This window comes from Diplotaxodon limnothrissa, linkage group LG15, assembly GCF_057381915.1.
Source record: "Diplotaxodon limnothrissa isolate DT_005_m linkage group LG15, D_limnothrissa_male_GT1.1, whole genome shotgun sequence".
Lineage (NCBI taxonomy): Eukaryota > Metazoa > Chordata > Actinopteri > Cichliformes > Cichlidae > Diplotaxodon > Diplotaxodon limnothrissa.
This window is the reverse complement of record NC_140610.1, coordinates 7,958,643-7,982,689: the sequence shown is the minus strand read 5'-3', so window position 1 is coordinate 7,982,689 and position 24,047 is coordinate 7,958,643. Positions and strand designations below refer to the sequence as shown.

Below are 24,047 nucleotides of genomic sequence, written 5' to 3'. Positions count from 1 at the left end.
CACATTAGAAAGGTATAGTAATCATCCACAACTATTTTCAGTTGCAGATGATAAAGGATTCAGAAAGTTTATTCATGCGGGCCCATATGACAGAGAATATGCATCTTCTTTTTGTTTTCATATTATAATTTATATTTAATTGTGTTGTGGTTTGCAGTGTTTTGTGTTGTTTTACTTTAAATTTGTAAAAGGAAAAAGCGGAAAATTTAAATAGTTAAAAGTTGAAATGTGAATAGTTGATTTTTGTATTATATGATTTATTTATTACATTTTTTGTGGAGTGAATAAATGAAAGTATATTTACGGTGGCCCCTACAGACAAAGCACGTAAAAACTCCAAAACACGTACAAACTCTGAAGCACATACAAACCCTGAAGCACGTACAAACTCCAAAACACGTAAAAACTCCAAAACACGTAAAAACTCCAAAACACGTACAAACTCCGAAGCACATAAAAACTCAGAAGCACATAAAAACTCAAAACACGTACAAAAGACAACAGAAGTGCTCCAGGATGCTGGGCGCAGTGTGGAGTTTTTGTTGTCTTGTGGCTACACAAGCCAGCAAGTACCAACGACTGGATTTGGTGTGTGGTAATAACAGGTAAATGAACTTTTTTTAAAATTATTTGAATATATATGAGTGCCTGTGTTTAAATACACAAACAATACACACATGCTTTCAATTGTGTAATTTAAGTGATCTAGTAGCTCTGCTTTGGAAGTTCAGTTCATGCTAGAAATGTGTTTTATATTTATATATAAACATATATAAATAAAACCACTTTTTTTACGTTAGTAATTCCTTTTGTGCAACAATTTTATAGTATTGTTAATAATAAATTAATTAAAGCAACAAAACAACCTGAAGAGCCGATTCGGAGCCGAAAGAGCCGGCTCTTTTTAGTGATCCGAACCGAAAGAGCCGGCTCTCTAAAAAGAGCCGAAAATCCCATCACTATTGGGAACCACTGTAATCAACGGTCTCCCCGGCGCTTTTTGTCTCGCTTCCTGGTTTGTGGTCAGCTGATAGGGTTCCTTTGTCACGTGGCCCCCACTTCCTTGTCATGTGTACTTTTTTGTATATTCCCCCACAGTAGGACCGAGCGGATTTTCTTTTATCACAGTATTTATTTAAAGAAGTGAGGGAGAGACCAGAGACAAGAGCACAGAATCGGACTGCAGGAGGCTGAGCTCTTGGTCTTATTTGCTCTGTCTAGCTTTCAGTTTCCAAGAGCCGTGATCGGACTTCAGTGAGTTCAGCTTTTCATTTCATACATTTATTCAGCAAATCCCTTCGTTTAAATCATTTAAACGTGTATTAGATTCCCTGCGTTTTAAATTGCTAGAATAATTGTTGTCTATGCCAGATTAGTTATAAGTAATAAGCTACCGTCAAGTTGGTGTTTATAATACAAAAAACTCGCTTGAGATCGAGTGTTGCGTATTTACAAGAACCAAATGACGATCATGTTGCGAACAGCTTTTATATTCTAACTTTTATTTAGCAGAACATCGTTTATATAAGCATGTGATTTTTATTTGGTCATCTGACACGATCAGTCTATTTCACTGGTAAGTCACCGCGCAGGTTGTTTTGCGTTCACACCCATGTCAGGTGATTTTTCGTCAGGTGCTGCAATCATTAACCTGTATTTGCCCTTTAGTCTTCTGGACGTACTCTTCTGGCTCATCTTTGACACACTGCACTAACATCTGATTCAGCTTGTAATTTTGTATTTGCAGAAATGCATGTTGCAGTTCTCTTTTTTGCCTTTGCGCTCACTGGGACCACTTTGGCCCTTGACAATGGACTGATGAGGACCCCTCCCATGGGGTGGTTGGCATGGGAACGATACCGATGTGATATTGACTGTGAAAACGACCCAAAGAACTGCATCAGGTAAGCCAAAATTTTGAATGTGTACCACCAGGCTTGATTGTATTGAAAACTTAAAAGGTATTTAGGTATTATAACTATAATGGTCTAGTCTCAGTTTTATAGCGATATAATAACAGGATATAACAAAAGCCAGTAGAAGCAGTCGGTTTGAACAGAATATCTAATAGATATGGTAGTGCTCTTTACACTCTTTACACTCTTATCTTCAAATGCAGTATCAGTGTAAATAGGAATGCGATTGAGACAATTATGAAACATCTTTGTCCTTCTTCCAGTGAAAATCTGTTCATGGACATGGCAGACAGACTTGCAGAGGATGGCTGGAAGGAACTCGGCTACGTCTACGTGAACATAGATGACTGCTGGTCTTCCAAACAAAGAGACGATCAGGGACGGCTGCAGCCTGATCCTAAGAGGTGCAGTATTTGCTGCGTGAGCACAAAGACCATTGTAAACATATATCTGTTATTGGCCTACAGCCAGTGAAGTAGTGTGACAGTCATACAATCATGTGAAAAGCAAAACACAGTACTCAGGAGATTGATAGCAGGTATGTTTTAGTGTCAGCACAAATATGAATTTTCACTTCCCTGGAAAGTGCAAAAGGAAATTGGGTTACAGGATTAAAAAAAAATCATGCTGTGGTTACAAAATGAAAGCTGAAGGCTTTTTTAAAATGTGTGTGTTTGATATTACTCTTTCAGGTTTCCAGGAGGAATCAAAAAGCTGGCACACTACTTGCATAACAGAGGCCTAAAGCTGGGCATCTATGGGGACATGGGCAAACTCACATGTGGGGGCTACCCTGGCACCCCGCTGGACAAGATCGAATTAGATGCTCAAACATTTGCAGACTGGGAGGTGGATATGTTTAAATATGACGGCTGTTACTCTAATGCCACGGAGCAAGAGCTGGGTAAAAACACAAGACTGAACCTTTTCTGTGTGGATAATAAGATATTGCTGATTGGACCTCATTTGAGATCTCCTGTTCACTGTTTTGAACAGGTTACCCTCTCATGTCAAAGGCTTTAAATGCTACAGGGCGTCCCATTGGCTATTCCTGCAGCTGGCCTGCCTACCAGGGTGGGCTGCCACCTAAGGTACGATTAAAATCCAAAATACTTTTTGATGTTTTGTTCGAATCCTGTTCTAATACTTAGTATTTGCTTCTTCACTATATGAAACTGATGCGTGTTTTTAGGTAAATTACACTCAGCTGGGTGAGATCTGCAACCTGTGGCGTAACTATGGTGACATCCAGGACTCTTGGGACAGTGTACTGAACATTGTTGACTGGTTCTTTGAAAATCAGGACGCCCTGACATCTGCAGCAGGTCCTGGAAGGTGGAACGACCCTGATATGGTTTGTTCAATTGAAATTTGTAATATCTTCCCCAAATGTGAAGTGCTTTAGGGAATAGCATAAGCAATAGAAAAGCCACAAATACATGTTTAAACTTACAGACACATGAACAAACACAAAATTTAACATATGATCAGAGATTCATTCCAAACCAAAAGCTCATCTACAAAAACGGGTTTTCAGAAGTTGTTTAAAACAAACCACAGAATCTGTCTCTGCTTACTCTACGATTTGTTTAAGCGTCTTCAGTGCTCTACATATATATTTGTTGTGCACAAATCATTCAGCTACACCTCCATACTGAAAGATAGATTACATGTACTACAGACTACAGCCTCCAATTTAATTCTTTGGTGTGAAAATTTTTAATCTTCACAGCTGATTATTGGCGACTTTGGCCTCAGCATGGAACAGTCTCGTTCTCAGATGGCTCTCTGGGCGATCATGGCGGCTCCTCTTTTCATGTCTAATGACCTCCGTACCATCTCCAGCGGTGCCCAGAGCATCCTGCGGAACGAAATGGCCATCAGCATCAACCAGGATGCCCTGGGTATCCAGGGAAGACGCATTGTGAAGGTGAAGCACAATTTAGTAGATACATTTCTTTTTTAAATGACTCTTTTTGTGGACTTTTGTGCAATGTTTTTTTGTTTCATTGTTCACATTTTTTCTTTCTCTCAGGAGAAAAGTGGCATTGAAGTATTCTGGCGCCCCCTGTCAAAAAATGCCAGCGCTTTATTGTTCTTCAGCCGTCGTACAGACATGCCCTATCGCTACACAACTTCCCTCAGCAAACTCAACTACACTGCAGGCAGCTACAAGGTATGTGTTTATAGACTTAGGAGGGATGTGTATCGTGTTTCGACCTGGTTCACTCGGGGTGAGAGGGGTAATTTTGGCAAGCAAGGTTAACTCAGACTTCCCTGTTTTTGAAGTTTGAAGTTACCAACGTAAAACAGCACTACAGAAAACAAACGGGGGAAAAAATTTCAAGAAACAAACAAACAAAAGATTGAAATCTATTCAAATATTATAGCATTATAGCACGGTACATGACTCAGTCTTTTATTAGGATTACGTGAATAAAATTAAATCATGTGCTGCACTAACCTACCAAAATCATCCAAGTAGATCAACTCCTAATCTGTGATTAGTTGGGGTGGTGTGAAATGTGGAAGCTAACACCTGACCCAGTCTCCAGGGTGTGGCGAGTGTCTCAAACGACAACCAAAAAAACAAGTTACACAACAACAAAGTATCAACTGCAAGTCCAGCTCGTCATACACAAGGCCAGATCACGGGGGCAGGCTGGTGACATTAAATCAGAGCTGCCCTAGGTGACAGTCATGCTTCTTGTTTAAAGCAGGTGTCGTTATTATGGTTGAAGCACTGGAACTCAGGCACTGGTCCAATGAGTCATACTGGAAGAGAACACCAAAAGGGAGCTGTCAGGATAGCAAGCTGGATGTGATACAACTGCTGGCTCCAGTTCTTATTTCGCACTAAGCAAGCACAGAAAATTTGCATAGTCACTCATGCTAGTGCTGAAACTGCTGCAGCAGGTCAGGGCAGTTGTGCGAGCTTAACTGGTGTTGGTATTCAATTCAATTCAATTTTATTTATATAGCGCCAAATCACAACAAAAGTCGCCTCAAGGCGCATTATATTGTACAGTAGATCGCACAATAATAGATACAGAGAAAAACCCAACAATCATATGACCCCCTATGAGCAGCAGTTTGGCGACAGTGGGAAAGAAAACTCCCTTTTAACAGGAAGAAAACTCCAGCAGAACCAGGCTCAGGGACGGGCGGGGCCATCTGCTGCGACTGGTTGGGGTGAGAGAAGGAAAACAGGATAAAGACATGCTGTGGAAGAGAGACAAATTTACGGAAACATATGTGTTGTAGGTCTTTTAGGATATCAATTGAATGACTAAAACAACAAAACATTGTGGGTGTGTTTTATATAAAATCCCTTTAAGCTGAACACGATAAAAAAAATCCTGCAAATGCAGTCACACTAAAAGGTAAAGGAGATGTAGTAATGCTGGGCCTTTACATACACCACATTGACAAAAGTTTGACAGTATGGTGTATATGCATTAACATTAACAAGATTTAACAACAGCCCAACAATTGTGTCCCCCAGGCTTCATCACATGGGTTTCTAGTCTGTAGAAGATATTAGGTGTGTAATGTGGAGATGGCTTTCATCTGTGTATATTGTGTATAGTCCCTGGGCTGTTCCTTTCCCTCTGACCTAGAGATTTGGAATTCAGCCATAATACACCAGTTGGACATCTGTTCCCTGCCACTCTACAAATTCAGTAGAATCTTTCTGAACATTATTAATGTACAATATGAAGAAGAGTCGAAACCATTTATTAGCGGGCAATATTGTTGGCCGGTATTAGTTATTGGTGTCAGCATTATAATAGCTACTGAATGAAAATTAGGAAACGAGAGGGGTGAAACACCCTTCAACCCTGTTAGGATTGCTGTCTTTGAATTTTTTTTTTTCCACCAGGGGGCACTCTGCAACTTCTTTGTTTTGAAATCTCAAAGAAAACAAATATTGACAGTATTGGACTTTTAAATATAGCTATCATATTTGACCAAATATTAGTATCTGTATCAGAGAGAGAAAGAGAGAGAGATCCATAGCTTTGGCGCTAAGGTTTGGAAGGCATAATCCTCTATGGTTTTCAGACAGGTGTAGAATCCCCAGTAGACCACTATCAGTGTACCTAAGGATCCAGTTTGGAGAATTAGCGTGAAGTAGCTTGACAATATAAGTGGGGGCCTCTCCTCGTAAGGCCATGACAGTACGAGTCAAGATTTTAAATTGATATCTGAAATTAACTGGAAGCCAGTGCAGACTCTTTAGCAATGAGAAAATATCACACCATTTTGGACAGCTTAACGGCGATTTATAGAAGCCTTTGACAGACAAGGAAAAAGGGCATTACAACAGGCTAATTGGGAGGAGACGAAGACATCAAGCTTCTCCAATTCACCTTGAGAGACAACAGTCCTGAGTTTAGTGATATTTCTTAAGTGAAGAAAGCACAGAGGGGGTCAAAGATTCAGAGGTTTTACAGTGAATGAGAAACATCCCAATAATTGTCTAATTTGAGGCTTAATGCTCTCTGGAGCCAGAATTAAACAATCTATCTTGTCTGTATTAAGCTGCAGAAAATTGTTTGCCATCCAACCATTAATTTCCTTAAGACAGTCCATTAGAATGGATAGTTTATCCAATTCATAAGGTTTAAAAGAAAGGTACAGCTGAATATCATCTGCATACAGATGATAGGAAATGGATTTAAAATGACTACTAATATGGCCTAGTGGTAGGATATACAATGAGAACAACAATGGACTTAGAACAGATCTTTAAGTAACACATGATGAGAATCTAGCTACATCTGACCAAAGGTTTCCCACTGAGACCAAAAGTGTTCTATCAGCAAGATGTCTGTCTTTATACTTGCTAGAGAAATTCACTTCTGTTTCTCGTCTTCTTTGTAGGTTTTCAACGTCTTCACAGATGAGACCGCATCGCTCAAAGACTCCACTGAATTTGTAGTGTCCGTGAACCCCACAGGAGTGGTGATGTGGTACGTCTCTGCACCTGCCAAATTCAACCTCCGCCAGTTCTATCAAGGGGGCACGCTCCATGGTCGTGTCTATGATGATCGTGAGGAAAATGCCATTCCACGGGTTTTCCTCTGACCACTCACAGACCCCACTTTCTAATCCTTAAGTTTTTGTCTTTTACCTCAGTAGTAATGTCTTGATGATCGAATGATTTGTTTCTATCTAAGCACAGGTGCAGGCGCATAGCTCTGAACTGTGTTTTACAATTGCCTCTTCCAAGTAAGAACATGCTTGAAACTCAGGGTCATCCACTTTACATCTGTATATGGCACAAATGTGCTCTTGTTGATGCGATCTCCAGCTGGATCTTCACTTGAAAGTAACTGGGCCACAAGAGTTTCTGTGCTCAACAGTAAAGAGAGATGATGATTTTAAAATTTTATCTGAGATGTGCCAAAGCAAAGTCACTGATCCCAGATCGGCACTGTGACTGAGAGGTCTTCACTTGTCTTAGATTTTGTTTTTTAATAGAGATTAGTCTTTGTCAGCTCAGAAAGACAAAAGTGGAAACAAGTTTTAGAAAAAACTCATTAATGATTTATATGTTTTTATGTGACCTAAGTAAACAATTTGTCATCAAATTCTCTAAATAAATGAAAACGCTGTATTTCAGTTCTTCGGGTTTCCTTACAGTGATTACACGCTACATACTACAACTACATAGTACATACAAACATATGCAGCAGAGTGCTTTGATTTTTGCACTATACATCCATATGAGTAATATGGGTTCCAGCCAGCTCCTACAAGCTTTTTCAAAGGTACCAAGATGTTTTTCACTTTTAGCTTTCACTTCCCAGTTCTTTGTCAGAAAGTGACATCTCTTAAGGTCAGTTTAGTTCCAGTTCTGTTTTCTATAAAATTTATTTATTTTTATAATACAAAAAAACCCCTTTCATCAAGTAGTTCTTGGTATTGAATGCACTTTCACTCTACTGTTATCTAAAGCAGGGCTGTTAAAATCATTTTATATCCCCTTAAAACCTGAGCTATGAAGTGATTGCCAGAAAATTCATTTTTTTTGAAAATGGAGAGTTTATTGAACCAACTGACATATTTGTTTAAAAAAAAAATAATTAAATTTTACTTTCCATGTATGACTTTTTATTTTTCCCTATTGCTAACTCTTGCGTTTAAAAAAAAAAAAGAAGCTTAACTTTATTGTGCAATTCATTAACATTTTGCAGTGGGGAAAAATATCCCACAGATGTTAAAATCTCAAAACGTCATAAAAAACTGTAAGTATTAAATATGATACACTGGGCATTAATGAGTTAAAATTGACCCATTTTCCCATTAACTTAGAAACAAGCAAAACAAAAAAATATTTTAATTGTTCCTCTTTCTTTCAGTATAAAGAAATCTAAACCCTGAAATGTCTCAAGTAAAAGAAATACAAGTTCATTGTTACGTCTTAGTATTTTTTACACTTTATAAATTAAACACAGTTGTAGTAAGTCGAATTAAGCTCCCAGCACGATGCTTTGGGCTTAAATTTTAGAAATACAAAAAGACTATGCCAAGTATTTGTGAAGTAATTACATCACTACATCTTTACTGTTAAATGACAAAGAGAAAATGTCCTTTTTACTGTGAACCAACTTTGAAAAGATACATTTCTATATTAACTAGTAACAAAACTGTCAAAACTAGTTAAATGTGTAAATTTGTGCCTTCCTCCTTTGCATTTCTCATGGTCTAATATAGCCTATCGTTAGCAACGTGAAGTCTTTTTAACTTTGAATGAATAAATGATCACTCAAAGACCCCCTTGTAGTTTGGTACCTATATACAGAAATGTAACATACAGATTTGGTTGGCAGACAAAGGCACCGAACATACAAAGAAAAACCCATAATTTAGCTAACATACACTCAGAGTCAACCCTATATGCAGCCAGCAGAGGTCAGCACTGCTCTTCAGTCTGTCTCGGCCTTCTCGCCACTGCCAAAAAGTGCACCTGCTTAACAGTGCAAGGACAATCAGCCCATTCTGCTTTGTCCTTTTTCTCTCGATTATGCTTTCCTCTCTGACGTCACCTTCTCTAATTTGGACACTTGTACTACAATGTATTAACTTATTTCATACTTTATTTTGTCCTTGGATTCTTCCAGTGAACATCATCCGTTAATTCCTTCATTGTATTCATTCTGTCTCCTCATCTTTGCTCCTCCCTTCTCTCCTCCTCCCACTTGGCTCTTTCAGCTCAATCTTGCACGTATCACCTCTGACCTTGGCCTTAAAGCCAGTGTTTGCCCACCGATTCAAGATACTGAAGTCACGTGACTGTGGGCATTGGCATTAGGTCAATTCAAGCTTTGTGTACGTCTGTGCTGTTGCATCCGTGTGGGAAAGCGGATCATTGTCTTCTGTTCTTCCCCATTCAGTCATCTCAGATATCCTTTGCCTGGCAGAGCACGGCATCTCTCACTGTCCAGGTCCCTGCAGTTTTTCTGTGAAAGAAGGGGAGTTAGATGATAGAAAGAATGAGAGAACAGAGCAAGAAGGATTTGGGCATAGGCAGAAGGGGGGGCCTCTCAAAAGTCTATTTGAAAGTGCAAATGAGCAGAGGAGGGGGTGAATGGGAGAGATGAGAGAAAGAGAGAGAGAGAGAAAGAGAACGAGGGAATGAGTGAGGGAGGGGGCTGAGATGAGGAGAGCGTTCCTGCCGATGCTCACGTAGGCCACAGCTGCAGAGACGCAGTTACCACTCTCATCTTTGTGCCCCCGCAACACCAACAGCCCTGATTCAATTCTCTTGGTCCCCCCCTCTCCCTCACCATCACGCTCATTTCCGTCCCGCTGCTAGTCACACTCTCTGCCTCGCGCCTCCAAAATCCAATACAGATGAAGGGGTATTTGACGACCGCGCTGGTACGAATGGCATGCAGATGGGAGTTTGGATATAGGTCAGAATACATATATGGTCTCAAAGGGGGCCATATGCTCAAAACGCAATAGGTGCTGCTACAGAAAAAGAAAGTGATCACGCTGTGGCTCTTTTATGTCTGCCCTGTTACCTAACACATTCCTGCCTGCGCGCTGACACAAAAACCTGCAGTTTTCTAGAGAAGCAGAGACAGCGAGTACGATTTGTGTGCACAGACAGAAACACTGCTGTCATGCATCTCAGATTAGCCTGATGACATCATCACCCCATCTCATGCTGCCAGTCTGCTTGGCTGGTGGCTGATTCCTGACGTCCGATCCAATTCAGAAAAGGTGCTACACATTGTTATGTGTTCCCTCTTTATTCCTCATGGTGTTATGCCTTTTTTTGGGCTCCTGTGGCCATTTTAAACAATATTAAACATGCCCCTGTTATTTTTTTCTTTTTAATCGTCAGACATGTAAAGAATAATGTCACAATGGAACAGCATTAATGTGATAGAGTTATGAAAAGAAGGTGAATAATTAGAAAAATATGATGGACCTGAAACCTTAATTTCATCCATAAAGTCTGATTTTCATTGTGTGCATATAAAACAGCTAACAACTATTCATCCTTTACTCACATTAGGGAAAAAGGGGTCAGAGGGAAAACATATTTTCTTGTCTTTAGCTTTCTTTCTGATTTGCTGTTGAGGTAGTCTCTTAAAGCTGACTGACTATAACAGCTGAATGTATTAAAAGATTATTAAGCTGTTGTTGTTGTTGCAGAAACCAAAAAAGTCTGCAAATTTGCTGCCTTACCATCTTTTTCAAACCCAGAGAGAGCTCTAGTCCACATCAAGTTTTAATGTTTAGAGTTTTTGGTTACAGTGACCATTCATTCGTCATTTCCTGTCGGTGGAAATTTCCTGGACTGGACACCCAGGTTTTATTTTAAGCAATCATGGAAAGCTTGAAAGGTATTACTTAACAGACATGTGTTGCAATCCCACTCCTGCCTCTGGTGCCGCTTTGACGTCCTTGTTCCTCCTGCTTTTACTTGCTCATGCATTACTCAAAGACCAGATACCTCCAATGGCTTACATTACATGGTTGTGTTGGTCTCTGTGTCCCTCATAAAGCATAGCACAGTGTTCAGGCCCCAGAAAAAAACACTTTGTTCTGCCTCCACCTTTAGACTGAAAGTAGTCAACCATTAAAATAGCATGAGTTTGGATTCCCGGTGGAGATTGTTCTGCCCTGTTCTGCCTTTATGGCATTTATAGCAAAGGATGCCCTGCTGACTGTATGGAGACTCCATATATGTGCCGTTGTATTCCAAGACATTTATAGCCAATATCTTCAGGAAGTGCATATGTGCATAATTGCTTCATGTGTTATGTCTGAAATGGATATAAAGCAGACAACTGATTCATCTATGCCTCATCACAGTGTAGATTTCCATATTTCTAGATGTAATCACGAGACTATGTAGTCATAATTTTTTATGAATGAATGTCTGGATTCGTCCACCAGTGGCTGCTGTTGACTCAGTAACAGGCGCACCCGGTAACAGTTTCTGTGTACGAGGCAGGCTGCACGTTGCCGAAGCACTGCGCGCATGCCAACTGGGCAGACTGTCAGCTGCTTTCTCACTGGCAGTCTGTGTAGGTCAAAGTCAGACTGTGGCCAATACTGCTCACTCTGCTTCTCTCTTACACACACACAGAGTCATGATCTCATTCTTTCCCTTTAACTTTATATCTCTCCTTCTTGACTTTGAACTCACATTCATACACTTAACCTCTAATTTTCTCCCACTTGATCCTTTTGCTGAACACACAAATCATCTACTGTATATCCTGGATCACATTTACATTTATAAAGGTGTGTGTGGTCATTGCAGTCCCTCGGTTTATACACTGTGTGAGGTTTCAGATCCCGATGCCTTTCTGAGCAGCAGAATAAAACTCAGTCAGTCTGGCTGGCTGGTGTGCTGGAGCTGAGCACAGTCTTCCAGCTGCTGGGTTTAGTCCAAACCGGCTTCAAGTAGAATGGCTGGAAGAGACTGGAAAGATCAAGTGGAATTCTTGTGAGTTTGCATGTGTGTATTTAGATAGGGTCACATTAAAAGAGGTCTGACAGATTTCCAGGTGACATCTGATAAGCATTCACACAGCAACAATTTGTTAGGTAACATGATGCTATTTGAGCTGCTGCTGATAATGGGGTTTCGAGTAAAGCCCTGTAATAAAACGCAGCATGATGCTGTAGAAACTTTGAACAGATTAGTTGGCAAAAAGAAGTCATGTGCGGGTGTGCATTTCTCGGGGGCGGTGGAATAAAAATAGAGACGTGATAGGTCAACAATGCTTCTCTTCTAACCTTCAGTCTGAACTGTGAATATCCATGTGCATGATTTTCTGTGCTATTTTTGTTTGTGTCTGTCAGCATTTAAACTTTCTCTTTTTTATACCGGTGGATTCTTCAGCTGATTGGCCTTCGTGATTGTCATCCCCTCTCCTTTAGCTTGTTGGGCTGCTTGTTACCAGGACCAATTGTTGCCTGCTGACCTGACAATCTGTCATTTGTTTACACAGTAGCACTGCTATAAACTGTCCCTTTTCCAAGTAAGGGTGTCCTGAAGAGGTCATAAGAAGGTTGTTGCTCATCACTCATAATTTGAGATATCCAATAAGCTTGATTGCTTCTGTAAGCAATATAAGATGCAACAACACAATGGCTATTCTTATCAATAACGGATTGGATTCTTTTTTAAATTACTAAAAAATATTCAGTTTCCGGAGAAAAAAAAAAGTAGAATGATAATATATTACACACTGATCATTACTTTCTTTTAGAAAGTAATCCCTAGACCCGGTTCGTAGAGTACGCTTGGGGAGTGTGATTGTGTGTACAGTGTCTCTCTATGTCTGTCTCCATGTTGGTTGAGTGTGGAGTAAGTGCATATGAGAGCATGAGGGTGGGAATGGATGTTTGTATCTGTGTGTGCCTGTATGTCTGTGTCTATATGTCAGGTTGGGTGTCAGGCGCCACCTCTCTGGGGACATCTCAGGCCCTCCAAGGTTTGGAGGCCTATCTCCCCCTACCACCACTTCCCCTGCCAGTGGCGGACTCCCTCAGACATCGGTGCGTTGGTGGTTCTTTGTGTCCGGGGATGGGCGTCCAGGTACACACCGGCTCACTCCTTGGCGGCCGCTTATCGGGGCCTGGGGCTCGCTCGGGCCACTTCGGAGGTGGGGTGCCCCCGGCCTCTCGGCCTGGGGCTCGGTCACTCAGGCACGGCTGGCTGCCGGCGGAGCTCACGGGCGCGTCACTGCAACCCCCCCTGGCTTCTGCTCCGCGGCTGCTGAGTGAGCCCTCATCTGGGACTCTCCTCAGCTCTTTCTGGGACAGTGGCGCGGCTGCCCCTCTGTTAGTCTTCCTTGGTCTCTTGTGTTCTGGGGGCCTCTGGATGTCTGGAGTTTTGATCTCCTCCACACCTGCTTCACGCCCTGGAGGACGGGGCTGTGGCTCCCCCACACCCTCTAGCAGATCATTACATGAAGGAACCTTTTAAAAAAACAAGCGCGTCCATGCTCACAGGTGTACACACGGGCGCTCACACACACAAACTACACCCTTTTTGGCTCCTACCTCAAAGCACACTGTGTGCTGTCGATCTTACGTGCTGCACAATAATGTTTAATATTTAGTATTTACTGTCATATTCCCATATATCATTGTGATGTTGTTTATTCTATTACTCTTGTTCTCTTCTGCTTGTTTTCTTTTTTCTTTCTCAACAGGTGATCCAGGTGATCGATATATGCATTTTTTTTCTCTGCTTATTCTGTTGGTTTTGTTTTTTGCCCTTCTCCCCCGTCCCTCTTCTCAGCTGTCTTTCTTTCCCTCTTTCTTTTTCCCCTTCTTTCCTCCAGTCAAGTCTGTCCCATATTCAGTAAGTGAAAATAAAATAAACAATAAAAGGGGAATCAAATGGACCATTACGGCAAGGCTGGGATGGTCAATTTGGTAAAGTAAATCCGTTGGGCATCTTTCTTCGCCTTTAGACAATAATTCTGATGGCAAAAGAGCCAAACGGGACAGGCAAAAAAAAAGTAATCCCTTTAATAATTTATTTACTCTCTGTAGAAAGTCATTCATTGCTCTAACCATGACATTACTTTGCATTTCTCATTGTCTGAGATTCATTGCAGTACATGCTCGTATTGTTTGGTCTTTTCATACTGTTGGCTATGAAATGAAAATGATACGATGCTTTTATAAGGTGTTGTAGGTGCATAAATGCAAAAAATGGGTCATTTTAGCCCATTGCTAGGTGGTTGCTAGGCAACATGATGACATTATATTATACAGGGTGGGCCATTTATATGGATACACCGTAATAACACGGGAATGGTTGGTGATATTAAAGTCCTGTTTGTGACACATTAGTATATGTGAGGGGGCAAACTCCTCAAGATGGGTGGTGACCATGGTGGCCATTTAGAAGTCGGCAATCTTGGATACAACTTTTGTTTTTTTCAATAGGAAGAGGACCATGTGACACATCAAACTTATTGGTAATGTCACAAGAAAAACAATGGTGTGCTTGGTTTCAATGTAACTTTATTCTTTCATGTGTGAGGTGTAGAGGAGAGACTGTTTGCATTAGGTGACAAGTGGTTCACCAGGCTGACAAGCTGGAGTCAGAAACTGATTTTTCCTCTTGTGGCTGGATATACCAACCTTAAATTTAATTCTGGATTTGACAGGCTGAGCCACTATTAAAGGAGGACCCCTTTAATAGTGGCTCAATGAACTTGAATGCAAACTTCAGAAACTGCCTGTGTTTCGGGTGTAGAGCCACATGAAAATAAGCATCTGTTAGATCGATTGTTGCAAACCAATCTCCCAGACTGACTGCATAAAGCAGGGGTGTCAAACTCAAATACGTAGTGGGCCAAAATTCAAAACTGGAACAAAGTCGCGGGCTAACATTAATATTTATTGAAAAAAAAAATCTTCCTCCAGATATAAGAATGAATCTTTTCTTATGGACTCAAATAAGCTTTGCTGGAAAACTGAATATGGAACAAGCAAAGCTTAATACTAAACAATATATATATTAGCTGTATAATACCAGTAGGCCAGCTCTAATAGTAATTTGGTATGGCTTCGTGGGCCAAATGTAATTAGGCCAAATTTGGCCCGCAGGCCAGAGTTTGACACCTATGGCATAAAGTGTCCTACTTTAGCTTTTGATAATTTTTGTGAAGTTTGCCAGTAACACCATTTTATATGTATTGGGGTGTTTTTGATTGTGTGTTATTGTTAGTGTTCCTAAAGGAATAGTTTTGTCGGGTAATGAAATCCCCCCCTCCACACACAAGGTATGAAAAGCTGCTGTATGGTCCACTTTCTCTTAGACTTAGTCAATAACAACTTGTTTGCCAGTGACAATCGTTCTTAGATCCATCCCTCCAAAACAACAGCAACAGAGAAGTAGTGAAAATGTTTAAATGTAATTAACCTATAGAACTTAAACACAAAAAAAATGCCTAAAATACTTTATATTAGACTATAAAGTCATCATTAAAAACACTCAATTTCTTTAGTGGATTTAGTTGTCCACTTTAAGATGAAAAAAAAAAATTCTTAAAACTGGATCAAATATAATTGTGAATCAGACTGAGCTGATACCTTGACTTTCCTACAGTTTCTTGAGCGTAGCTATTAATAAAAATATCTTTAATATATGCTAACCTACATTGACTATCATCATCTGTCTTCATAACATTTGGATTGCTGTTGCCCTAAAAAGATCACACAGCAGAGACTCTTCAAAGAGTCACCCGACCACCACCCACCCCACCCCCAGTCTTTAAATCCATGTCATTTGGCTCACTGTTGACTTAAAAAGATCACACATGTGAAGCTGACCTTCAGCCTAGCTCCCCCACTGCCTGCTGTGTATGTCTCTGCAGGCATAGTGCGTCTAAACATTAACTTTCAGGACTGGGCACAGTTTAGTCTAATGGAGCTGCTGCGAATGTTTGTGCAGTGTGTACTTATGTGTCTATATAAGTGGTTATGCTTTTTCCCCCAAGATCTTGTGAGAGGTCCAAAGTAGAAATGCCATTAAATATTTATATTCTCCAGGCAAGGAGAGTAAAAGTATCATCTGCATCTGTTATTAATTAACACTGTAAATGGCAGAGAAAGAAGGAAGATGCTTCACTTGAAATTTATAATCCGTCAGAGTCAAGGATCAGAGTGCAGAAAGCACCTGGTGTACTGGCACAGATCATTAGATTCCTTCTGGCACTGCAGGGGCTGATGTGCACCTAGCCCACAGGGGGGCCTCACTACCACCTGCACTACAGGGTCTTTTTCACCAGGCAGCATGGTTCCCAGTCTTCGAGCTGACATGTGAGCAGCTGTTCTTTCACTCCATTATGAGTACAATTGAGGCTTTGTGTGTGTTGAAGAAAAGAACTACTTGTCAAAACTGTGACAAAAAAGTCCCCTACTCTGTGTCACACTGAGATTTTGGGGCAAGTCATAGTTATGTGTGAACATTGTCACGTACAACACTATAAATGACTCACATATAGTAGCAATAAGTCAAACAGTCAATCCAATTTGCTTTATCTCAAGCTTCTTGTGTTCTTTGACTGCTGCTGACCTGAGGAAGCACACTAATAATTTGCAAGATTATAACACGTTATCATCTCTGTTGCACATTAGTTTACTGTGTTCTGGTATAATTATTTCCTCATCTTGTTTGCAACCTTGTTTCAAAGCAATGAGGAAAGGCAATCTTAAGAATACAAAGTTCAATTCACGTGTCAACTTGACGAGTCACACAATTCATTTACACTGAAACTTTTTTGGAAGTACTTTATCCTATTTTATCCTTCCATTTAACTGGGCCACTGCACTAATGTCCCCCCCAAGGTCATTTGTAATTGCCCCATGACCACTGGGGGGCAGTAGGGTATTAAGTGACCAGTGACGGGGGAAATAATTCAAAATAACTCAGGTGGTTCCTCCAGAACTCACAGAAGCACATGAATGATCGGTATTTGGAGTCACGTCAGTTTTAGCTGTGACCTTGTCTCCAATGCTCTGTAGCTGGGCTGAGGAATGACACTGCAAAAGCAAGCCTTTTGTGAGCGCTTTAAAACTGCAGTGCAATTTTTTAAGGTCATTTGTCCACTTTTTCCCTCTGCCAATAGTAAGAAAGATCAAAACTGCACGGCGGCATGTGAAATTATTGGTTCGGGGGAAAGTTAGCACTCTCCTGTAATTTGGCATTTTGTTAGACACTCAAACGCAAAAGGGAAAACTTGGAAAGAAGAGAAATAAAAAGCATAGATTGACCACAGGATACCATATCCTGATCATAGTCTTCATTCCAAGGCCCCATAAATCACCTGTGGCTGACCTTCTGACTATGTTGCAACCAACCAAGATCTTTCATTGCACCCTAATTGTCACCTTGGTACTTTATGTTGTTTTCACCCCCCCTTTCTGAGGACTTTGAAGTCCTGAAAAGCAGCCACTGTTTATTGAGAGCAGAACCGAAAAAAAAGAGTAGGAGGAGAAGATAGAAATCTGCAGATCTGCCACTCATGTGAATGATCTGGGAAAATCTGGGACATGGGAATTTGAGTTTGAGAATGCCATAACAAGGAATAATAGCTATGAAATGTGTGATTTTGATGATGTGGATTTTGCAAGGGCATGAATGGAAATAGTGTTGTGGGAGGATTTATTGTGCTTGTGTGTGGGAATTGGAAAACAAGTAGAGAAAGAGATTTGAGAAAAGAATATATGGTTTCATTTTTATCTGTTTACTGCTGTTTCAGACCAGTATAGCACAGCATAGACGTTCATGTCTGTAGTTTAAGACCATTTAGTTGGAGAGAACAAAAGCCTTGTTTTCAACACCTATGGAAAATATGACTGCACAAAGTCACAAGACTGCCTTTGTAATTAGGCAGTGTCAAATATTTGACTTTGTCATTACAACCACCTGTCTCTCACTCCCTACCCCCGTCACACACATACAGATACACACACAGAAGCACGTGCACACACACACACATGCAGAACTTGTTTTTGTCACATAGGAGGACATCATGTAAATTGCATTAATTCCCAGGGCACATAGTTTACTTGTTTGTTTGTTTTTTGGGTGAGGGGGGTGGGGGGGGGTGGGGGGGGGGGGTTCATTGACAACAGCTGTATTATGCCGAAATACAGCATATCAGAATTTGTCAAGGACAGAGCAATGAGGTGGCTTATTGGCTCATTTCTCTAACTGTTAATAATTTCCCAAACACCAGCTTTCAAGTAAGGTATTGCATTGTTGACATATGAAATATTAGAAAGCAACAGCAAAAACCAGAGCAATAAGAATAATTTACAAATCAGTTTCTAAATCAGCCTTTTATGCTCTGAAAAGTAAATTATGCTTTTATAAGTTGATAATTTGCATTATTGCTATAAAGGAGTCCTTTTAGCTTATTGGCTGGTGTTTGCCAGGCAACGTGATGAGATCATAATATTGGATATAGATGAAAACCTCCAGGGGCCTAAGATGTACCCATGTGCCAATTTTGGTTGCTCAATTTATAATTGTGTAGGGGTTTGCAGACAAATAGAAGAGATCTGGTATTATAGTCTTATTTTCAATTATCTTATTGATCTGTATTTAACCTATCATCAGTTTAACATATGGGTTATAGATATTAATGGCGTGTTGGGATTTAAAAAAAAAAAATCAAATCCTATTTTTATGATTTTTTTTCAAGGTTTTGATTCACAAATCCCATTCCATGTAGCTGTCAACTCATGTTTTCTCAATGTTTTTAACACATATTCATGTTTTAAACATTTTAAAATTGTATTTAAGTATAATGCTAACACTTACAACTTCCTCACTGCTTTGTCGTACATTCTTGAAGGTGCTCGAGGTCTGCTTGCTTACAAGGTAACACTTTTTTTTTTATCACAGAAGAAAAAAACCTATGGCTGAATAAGATCTAAATGCTAATAAAGTAAAGAACAGAAAAGGATATAAAGATATCCACATTATATAAAGAAAAGCAATATAGCAACTTCCGTAGCATTTGTCCCTACAGGCACTCCTCTTTCAGTAACTGAGTAGGCTAGCTAGTATAACTAAGGATTTAAGATTGCTAAACTGACTCTGGCAGTGTGGCTGGGAACTTCACCTATCATTAAGAATGAATAGAAAAGTAGCTAATAGATAATAAGGTATATGTGAAAAAATAGAAAGGCAAAAAAAGAAAACTAAAGTAACATTATGCACTTGCATGCTATAAGTCATGAGTAAAGCACAGTTTAAAAAACAGTAGTTGTAATTGTTGTAATGCAATTAAATCTTGACACTTGACAATTAACATCCATCCATCTTTATGAGATTTTTCAAGGTGAGCTAAATTTGGAAGCCAACTGAACTAAACAACAATTTCACACCTGATGAAACCCCCCCAAACAAAACAAAAACAATACCCGATTTTCAAACAAAAGTTCATTCAGTGATATAGCAGATCTGTGTGCTTTGTGCTTCAAGTTTCTCGCCACTGGTCAGTACCATGAAGGGAGGAGGCACCTTTTTTTCTTTTAAGTTTCAAGCTAGTCCTTGGATTAACTTTGCCAATTACTTATCTTAAACTTAAGCTTAATCACTACATGCCAACCCCCCCAGCTCTTATCCTTTATATTAACGTAACACCGGGTTTCCAATCTCCAAATCTAATATGTTTTCCCTGTGGGAAACAGCCATTCGTCTGAATGAGGGAGGTGAGCCCAACATAATGCTTTCTTGACTTGTAACTTCACAAGTGTTTTGTGGATTGTTCTTATAAGAATTAGCACTTACCACACCAAACCTGTCATTACTGTAGACAAAGGCTTGAGGTAAATGTATAAAACACAAACAAATGTTATACAATCAAAAGCGTGATGGGCAGGACGTAGTGTAATATTTACATCTAATATTCTCCTACTGATGCAGTAATGACTCAGAGAAGGTGCCAGTTAAAGGGGTCAGGATAACCAGTGAAACTTTACAGCCAGCTCCATTACCAAGAACCTGGTGGATATTTTTGACAGCAGCTCTCACCACTGCACAGTGTAGATAAACACATACCATTTAAGTTCCCTGTCATAATCCTGCAGTCAACAAACCTTCCCTGGCAACATTGCTCTGCCAGTTTACAATGCTAAGTCACAATTACAGTACCTCTAATTACTGGGTTAACTCTTTGTATGTATGAATGTCAGTGTATGTGTGTGAGTTTGAATATCTGTGTTTCTGCCCAGCCACACCAGTGTCTGCAGGGAAAAGAGGTTTTAGGGATGTGGTCGAAGGCAGATGGAATCCCTTAAACACACTGCTGCATGGTTCTCCTGAATCTTTAAAATGTATTTTAACCAGTTTACCCCCAAAATAGTATATATACAAAAAAAAGATGGAGTGCCATTTAAAAATAAAAAATCAACACAAGGCGCAGATATGCCAAAAAAAACTAGGAAGGTTTAAAGTTGCCACTGTAAAAGTCTTTCTAAGAAATACCTTTCTTGTGCTCACTGCATTTTCCCTGCCACAACTCCAGGCTATATTTGGCCTCTGCTGCTCTGCTCAGCCTTTCTTTGTAGCTGGCCTTTTGCTTCTCCCTCACCAAGGGATGGTGAGCAAAATAAGAGTATGAAAGCTATGCTTATCAGTCTGTGGGGCTGCATTTAAACACACTCGTGATTTAAGATGAACCAGTAATTGGAAAGGCTATAAGAGCATCCCCAACTTAGTTCAATGGCTCTGAGGTTTATTTAACAGTAAAAGCAGACAAAGTAATGATTTTGACCTGATTATGGCACCAGATGTTAATGATTTAGCAAAGTTTTCGCTCCTCTGCACACCTTGAGTGAGTGTACAACATTTAATGCTAATCGGTAAAATAGCTGATGAGTCATTTCACTCAAAACCACATGTGGAAACCTCATGACGCTTAAAGTCAGAGGATCACCACCGTCACTGGAATCCACAGTCTCTGAGCAATCTTCAAAAACGTTACCAAATGTTGTGCTGATTCACCAAGTGAATGTGAAAACTTCAGTGGTGCTAGATGAAAAGTCAAGGGATGACACAAAAGCCCATTATACATCATGACAGTCTGTATACAAACATTCAAAGTGCTGGACCACCCAACACTGTGCACAGACTGAGGTCATGATCTAAGGAGAAAGTCACTTAAGAGTAGCCTCAAGAGTATGACTTACACTGACGTCACATGATTTCATCATCGAAATGAGGTAAACAAAAACTGGGAAGGAGACAGAGAAGAGGTGAGTTAACACAAAGGGCAAGGGAAGGTGTCGAAATTGAGCTATTGCTCAATGGGTAAAGTGGGTTGGAGGTAGTATGTGATAAATAACATGATTTATTTATTTTTTTAAAACAACCCAAAACAAAAGGAGATGGTCAATAAAACCCAAGTAGAGGAAGATTCACAAGCAGGGAGTGTGTTAAAGGATTAAAAAAACCAGTCAGTGAAACAAATAAAAAACAAGGGTACTGGACTTATAATTTTAACCACTGTACTACACATGGGATATGGAAAATGAAAAATACAGCTGGAATTGCTTGAATCAAGTCAAATTTTAAAATCAGACAATTGCAGCAACCAACTATGTTTTTAGCCTTTACATGAATTCTCACAGACCATAGGTTTTTCCAACCTGCACTAAGATAAGCACAGAGAATCTCCAACTGCTTCTCTGTTGCAGCCAATAGTGATGTGTCGGTCGCGAACGAAACGGCTCTTAGAGCCGACTCTTTGAAGTGAACGACATTGGGAGTCGTGTTTTTTTTCTTCTGTCTTTCACCCTCTCTTTTTTCCGCTTCACTATGCATGAGAACCTTGTGCTTGCGCTGGACAGAGGGGGGAGGGGCGGTAGTTACACTCGCAGTAGCACAGGAACAGACCAGGAGGGAGAGAGAGAGAAAGACAGCCAGGGACAACAACATCACATTAGAAAGGTATAGTAATCATCCACAACTATTTTCAGTTGCGGATGATAAAGGATTCAGAAATTTTATTCATGCAGACCCATATGACAGAGAATGTGTATCTTCTGTTTGTTTTCATATTTTAATTTATATTTAATTGTGTTGTGGTTTGCAGTGTTTTGTGTCACTTCAATTTTATTAAAAAGGAAAAAGCTGAAAATTTAAATACCTTAAAGGCCGGTCCGTGAAAATAATGTCGGGCATAAACCGGTCCGTGGCGCAAAAAAGGTTGGGGACCGCTGTCCTAAAACATATACGAAAATGGCCATGACAAAGCATCAACTCCTGGATCAAACCAAGAATTTCTCCCTTCTGTTGCATTCTCTTGAGAATTGGCTAAACCCAAATCTCAGTTTTACCTTTGTTGTTTCGAACCATCAGGACCAGCTCATCATTGCTTGGTGCCAACTTCATTATTTTCACAGCGCGTTTCTTTGCGGACTTATATTCTGAAAAAACGCAACTCTTTCAGTTAATCTCATATTTAAAAAATTCTGAATTTCGTGTTACTTATTCACAAGTTAGAGACACATCTGCTAACAGGCGTGCCGTAGCATCTGTCTGCTAGGCCTCGCCTCCGCTAATTTGAGCAGCTAAACTGGAGCTCTTGACAGTGTTTGTGCCTTTTGGAGCATTTTTAATGGCACATAATATGACCTACTCTTTGAGATAGGCGGAGAAATTTGTTCTTCATTTTTGGTGAGTGAAATTTGTATACTTTATTAGTCTGTTATTTAGTACTAGTGTTGGCTAATAAGAGCAGTAGCACTCACCCCTCTCGTGTAAACATGATGAATTCTGGCTCTGTCAGGCAAAATACTAATGTTGACGCTTCAAAATTGGAATTCCACAAAGTAGCTGGTGACGTCACCGTGGTTACGTCCATATTTTACATAAGTCACCAGTACTGAATCTTTGCTCAGTGTATTGACTTGGCACGCTTTTGTGTGCTTCTCTGAAAAAAACCAAACAAATAAAAACCCAAACAGTCATTTAGCACAGGGATCTTGCAGGAACAAAAGCAAAAACGATTTTTCTTATCAGTGCAGCCACACTTGTAACACGAGGTGATGTAATTTACATGGGGACTGTGCCCTGCTGAACTGCATGGCCTCTCATATTTTTAAACGATCCTGCGCTTGTCTCTGTGTTCACCTTGAACTTTAATATCTCTTCTTGTTGCCACTCCCAGACATTCTGCTCTGCACACCAATAAAAAGCAAAGCTCCACCACCACCTTTTCTAATTGTATAAAATATAAGTAGGCATCTTCAAATGCTTCCAGACAGTCTTTTGTGCCTCCAATGCACCGTAACTGTCTGTGCACATGCTCGTAAACCCATGTAAACCCTGTATGTAGCATTAGCAGAGGCCTGTGGCGGCTGGAGCAGAGTCAAAGCAATCGTCGCTGCCAAGAAACTTCTGGCTCTCTCTGTGGCATATTCTCCTGAAACCCGAGGTGCAACATTGACATTATCTCAGTACACAAGCGCTAGAAAGAAGTACTAGCGGTTTGTGGAAAAAGTAAAGCAGTTATGTAAAACTTTAAATGAACCACCATGCACCTGTTTGATAGGGCACCCTTGATACTGATTCCTTCTCATGTTTTCATAAACTGCCTATTTGCGCACTTTGGATGGGACTGATAAACTGCAAGCCGTGACCTATAGCTTTACCCCCCAGAAAGTTCCCGGTTTGTTAGTTGTGTGGTCGATGCACTAAGCCGCCAAATAGGAACACATACCATTCCCGAGAACTCCGCAGGACTAGAGGATCTGGTGACAGTGGCTCTTGGCTTAAAGATAGTCAATGCTAAAATGAGATACACTATGTGGGGGGTGTGGTAGGAGCATGAGGTATGAGAGCAAGAGGGAAAAGTGGAGATAGTGGGCAGAGGAAAGCGAGAAGTGTAATGTGGGGCTCGAACGATCATGTGTCAATGAGTTCATATTTATCCCTCCTTGCTTCACTCTGGGGAGGAGTAAGGAGGGGTGCTGCTTTTATGAATCCACTGCATGTTTTCATTTCTCTTTTATCCCCTTCGTATGGAAAGAGTTACATTTTGGCAGCTGGCTTTCATGTGCACGTCGCTTCCATTATTTATACAGTCTTTGTGCACACTTCACAAAGCGAAA

At 40.3% G+C, this 24,047-nt stretch overlaps 1 protein-coding gene across 1 annotated transcript; it reads left to right on the top strand.

The window, feature by feature from the left end:
* Positions 1 to 1,081: 1,081 nt before the first annotated feature.
* On the top strand, positions 1,082 to 7,531 carry LOC146616973 (alpha-N-acetylgalactosaminidase-like). The gene is made up of 9 exons (XM_085372234.1): positions 1,082 to 1,254; positions 1,748 to 1,904; positions 2,180 to 2,320; positions 2,609 to 2,820; positions 2,913 to 3,007; positions 3,109 to 3,270; positions 3,649 to 3,846; positions 3,952 to 4,092; positions 6,804 to 7,531. The coding sequence occupies exons 2-9, from the start codon at positions 1,750 to 1,752 to the stop codon at positions 7,005 to 7,007; spliced, it is 1,308 nt and encodes a 435-aa protein (XP_085228360.1). The 5' UTR covers positions 1,082 to 1,254; positions 1,748 to 1,749; the 3' UTR covers positions 7,008 to 7,531.
* Positions 7,532 to 24,047: the final 16,516 nt, after the last annotated feature.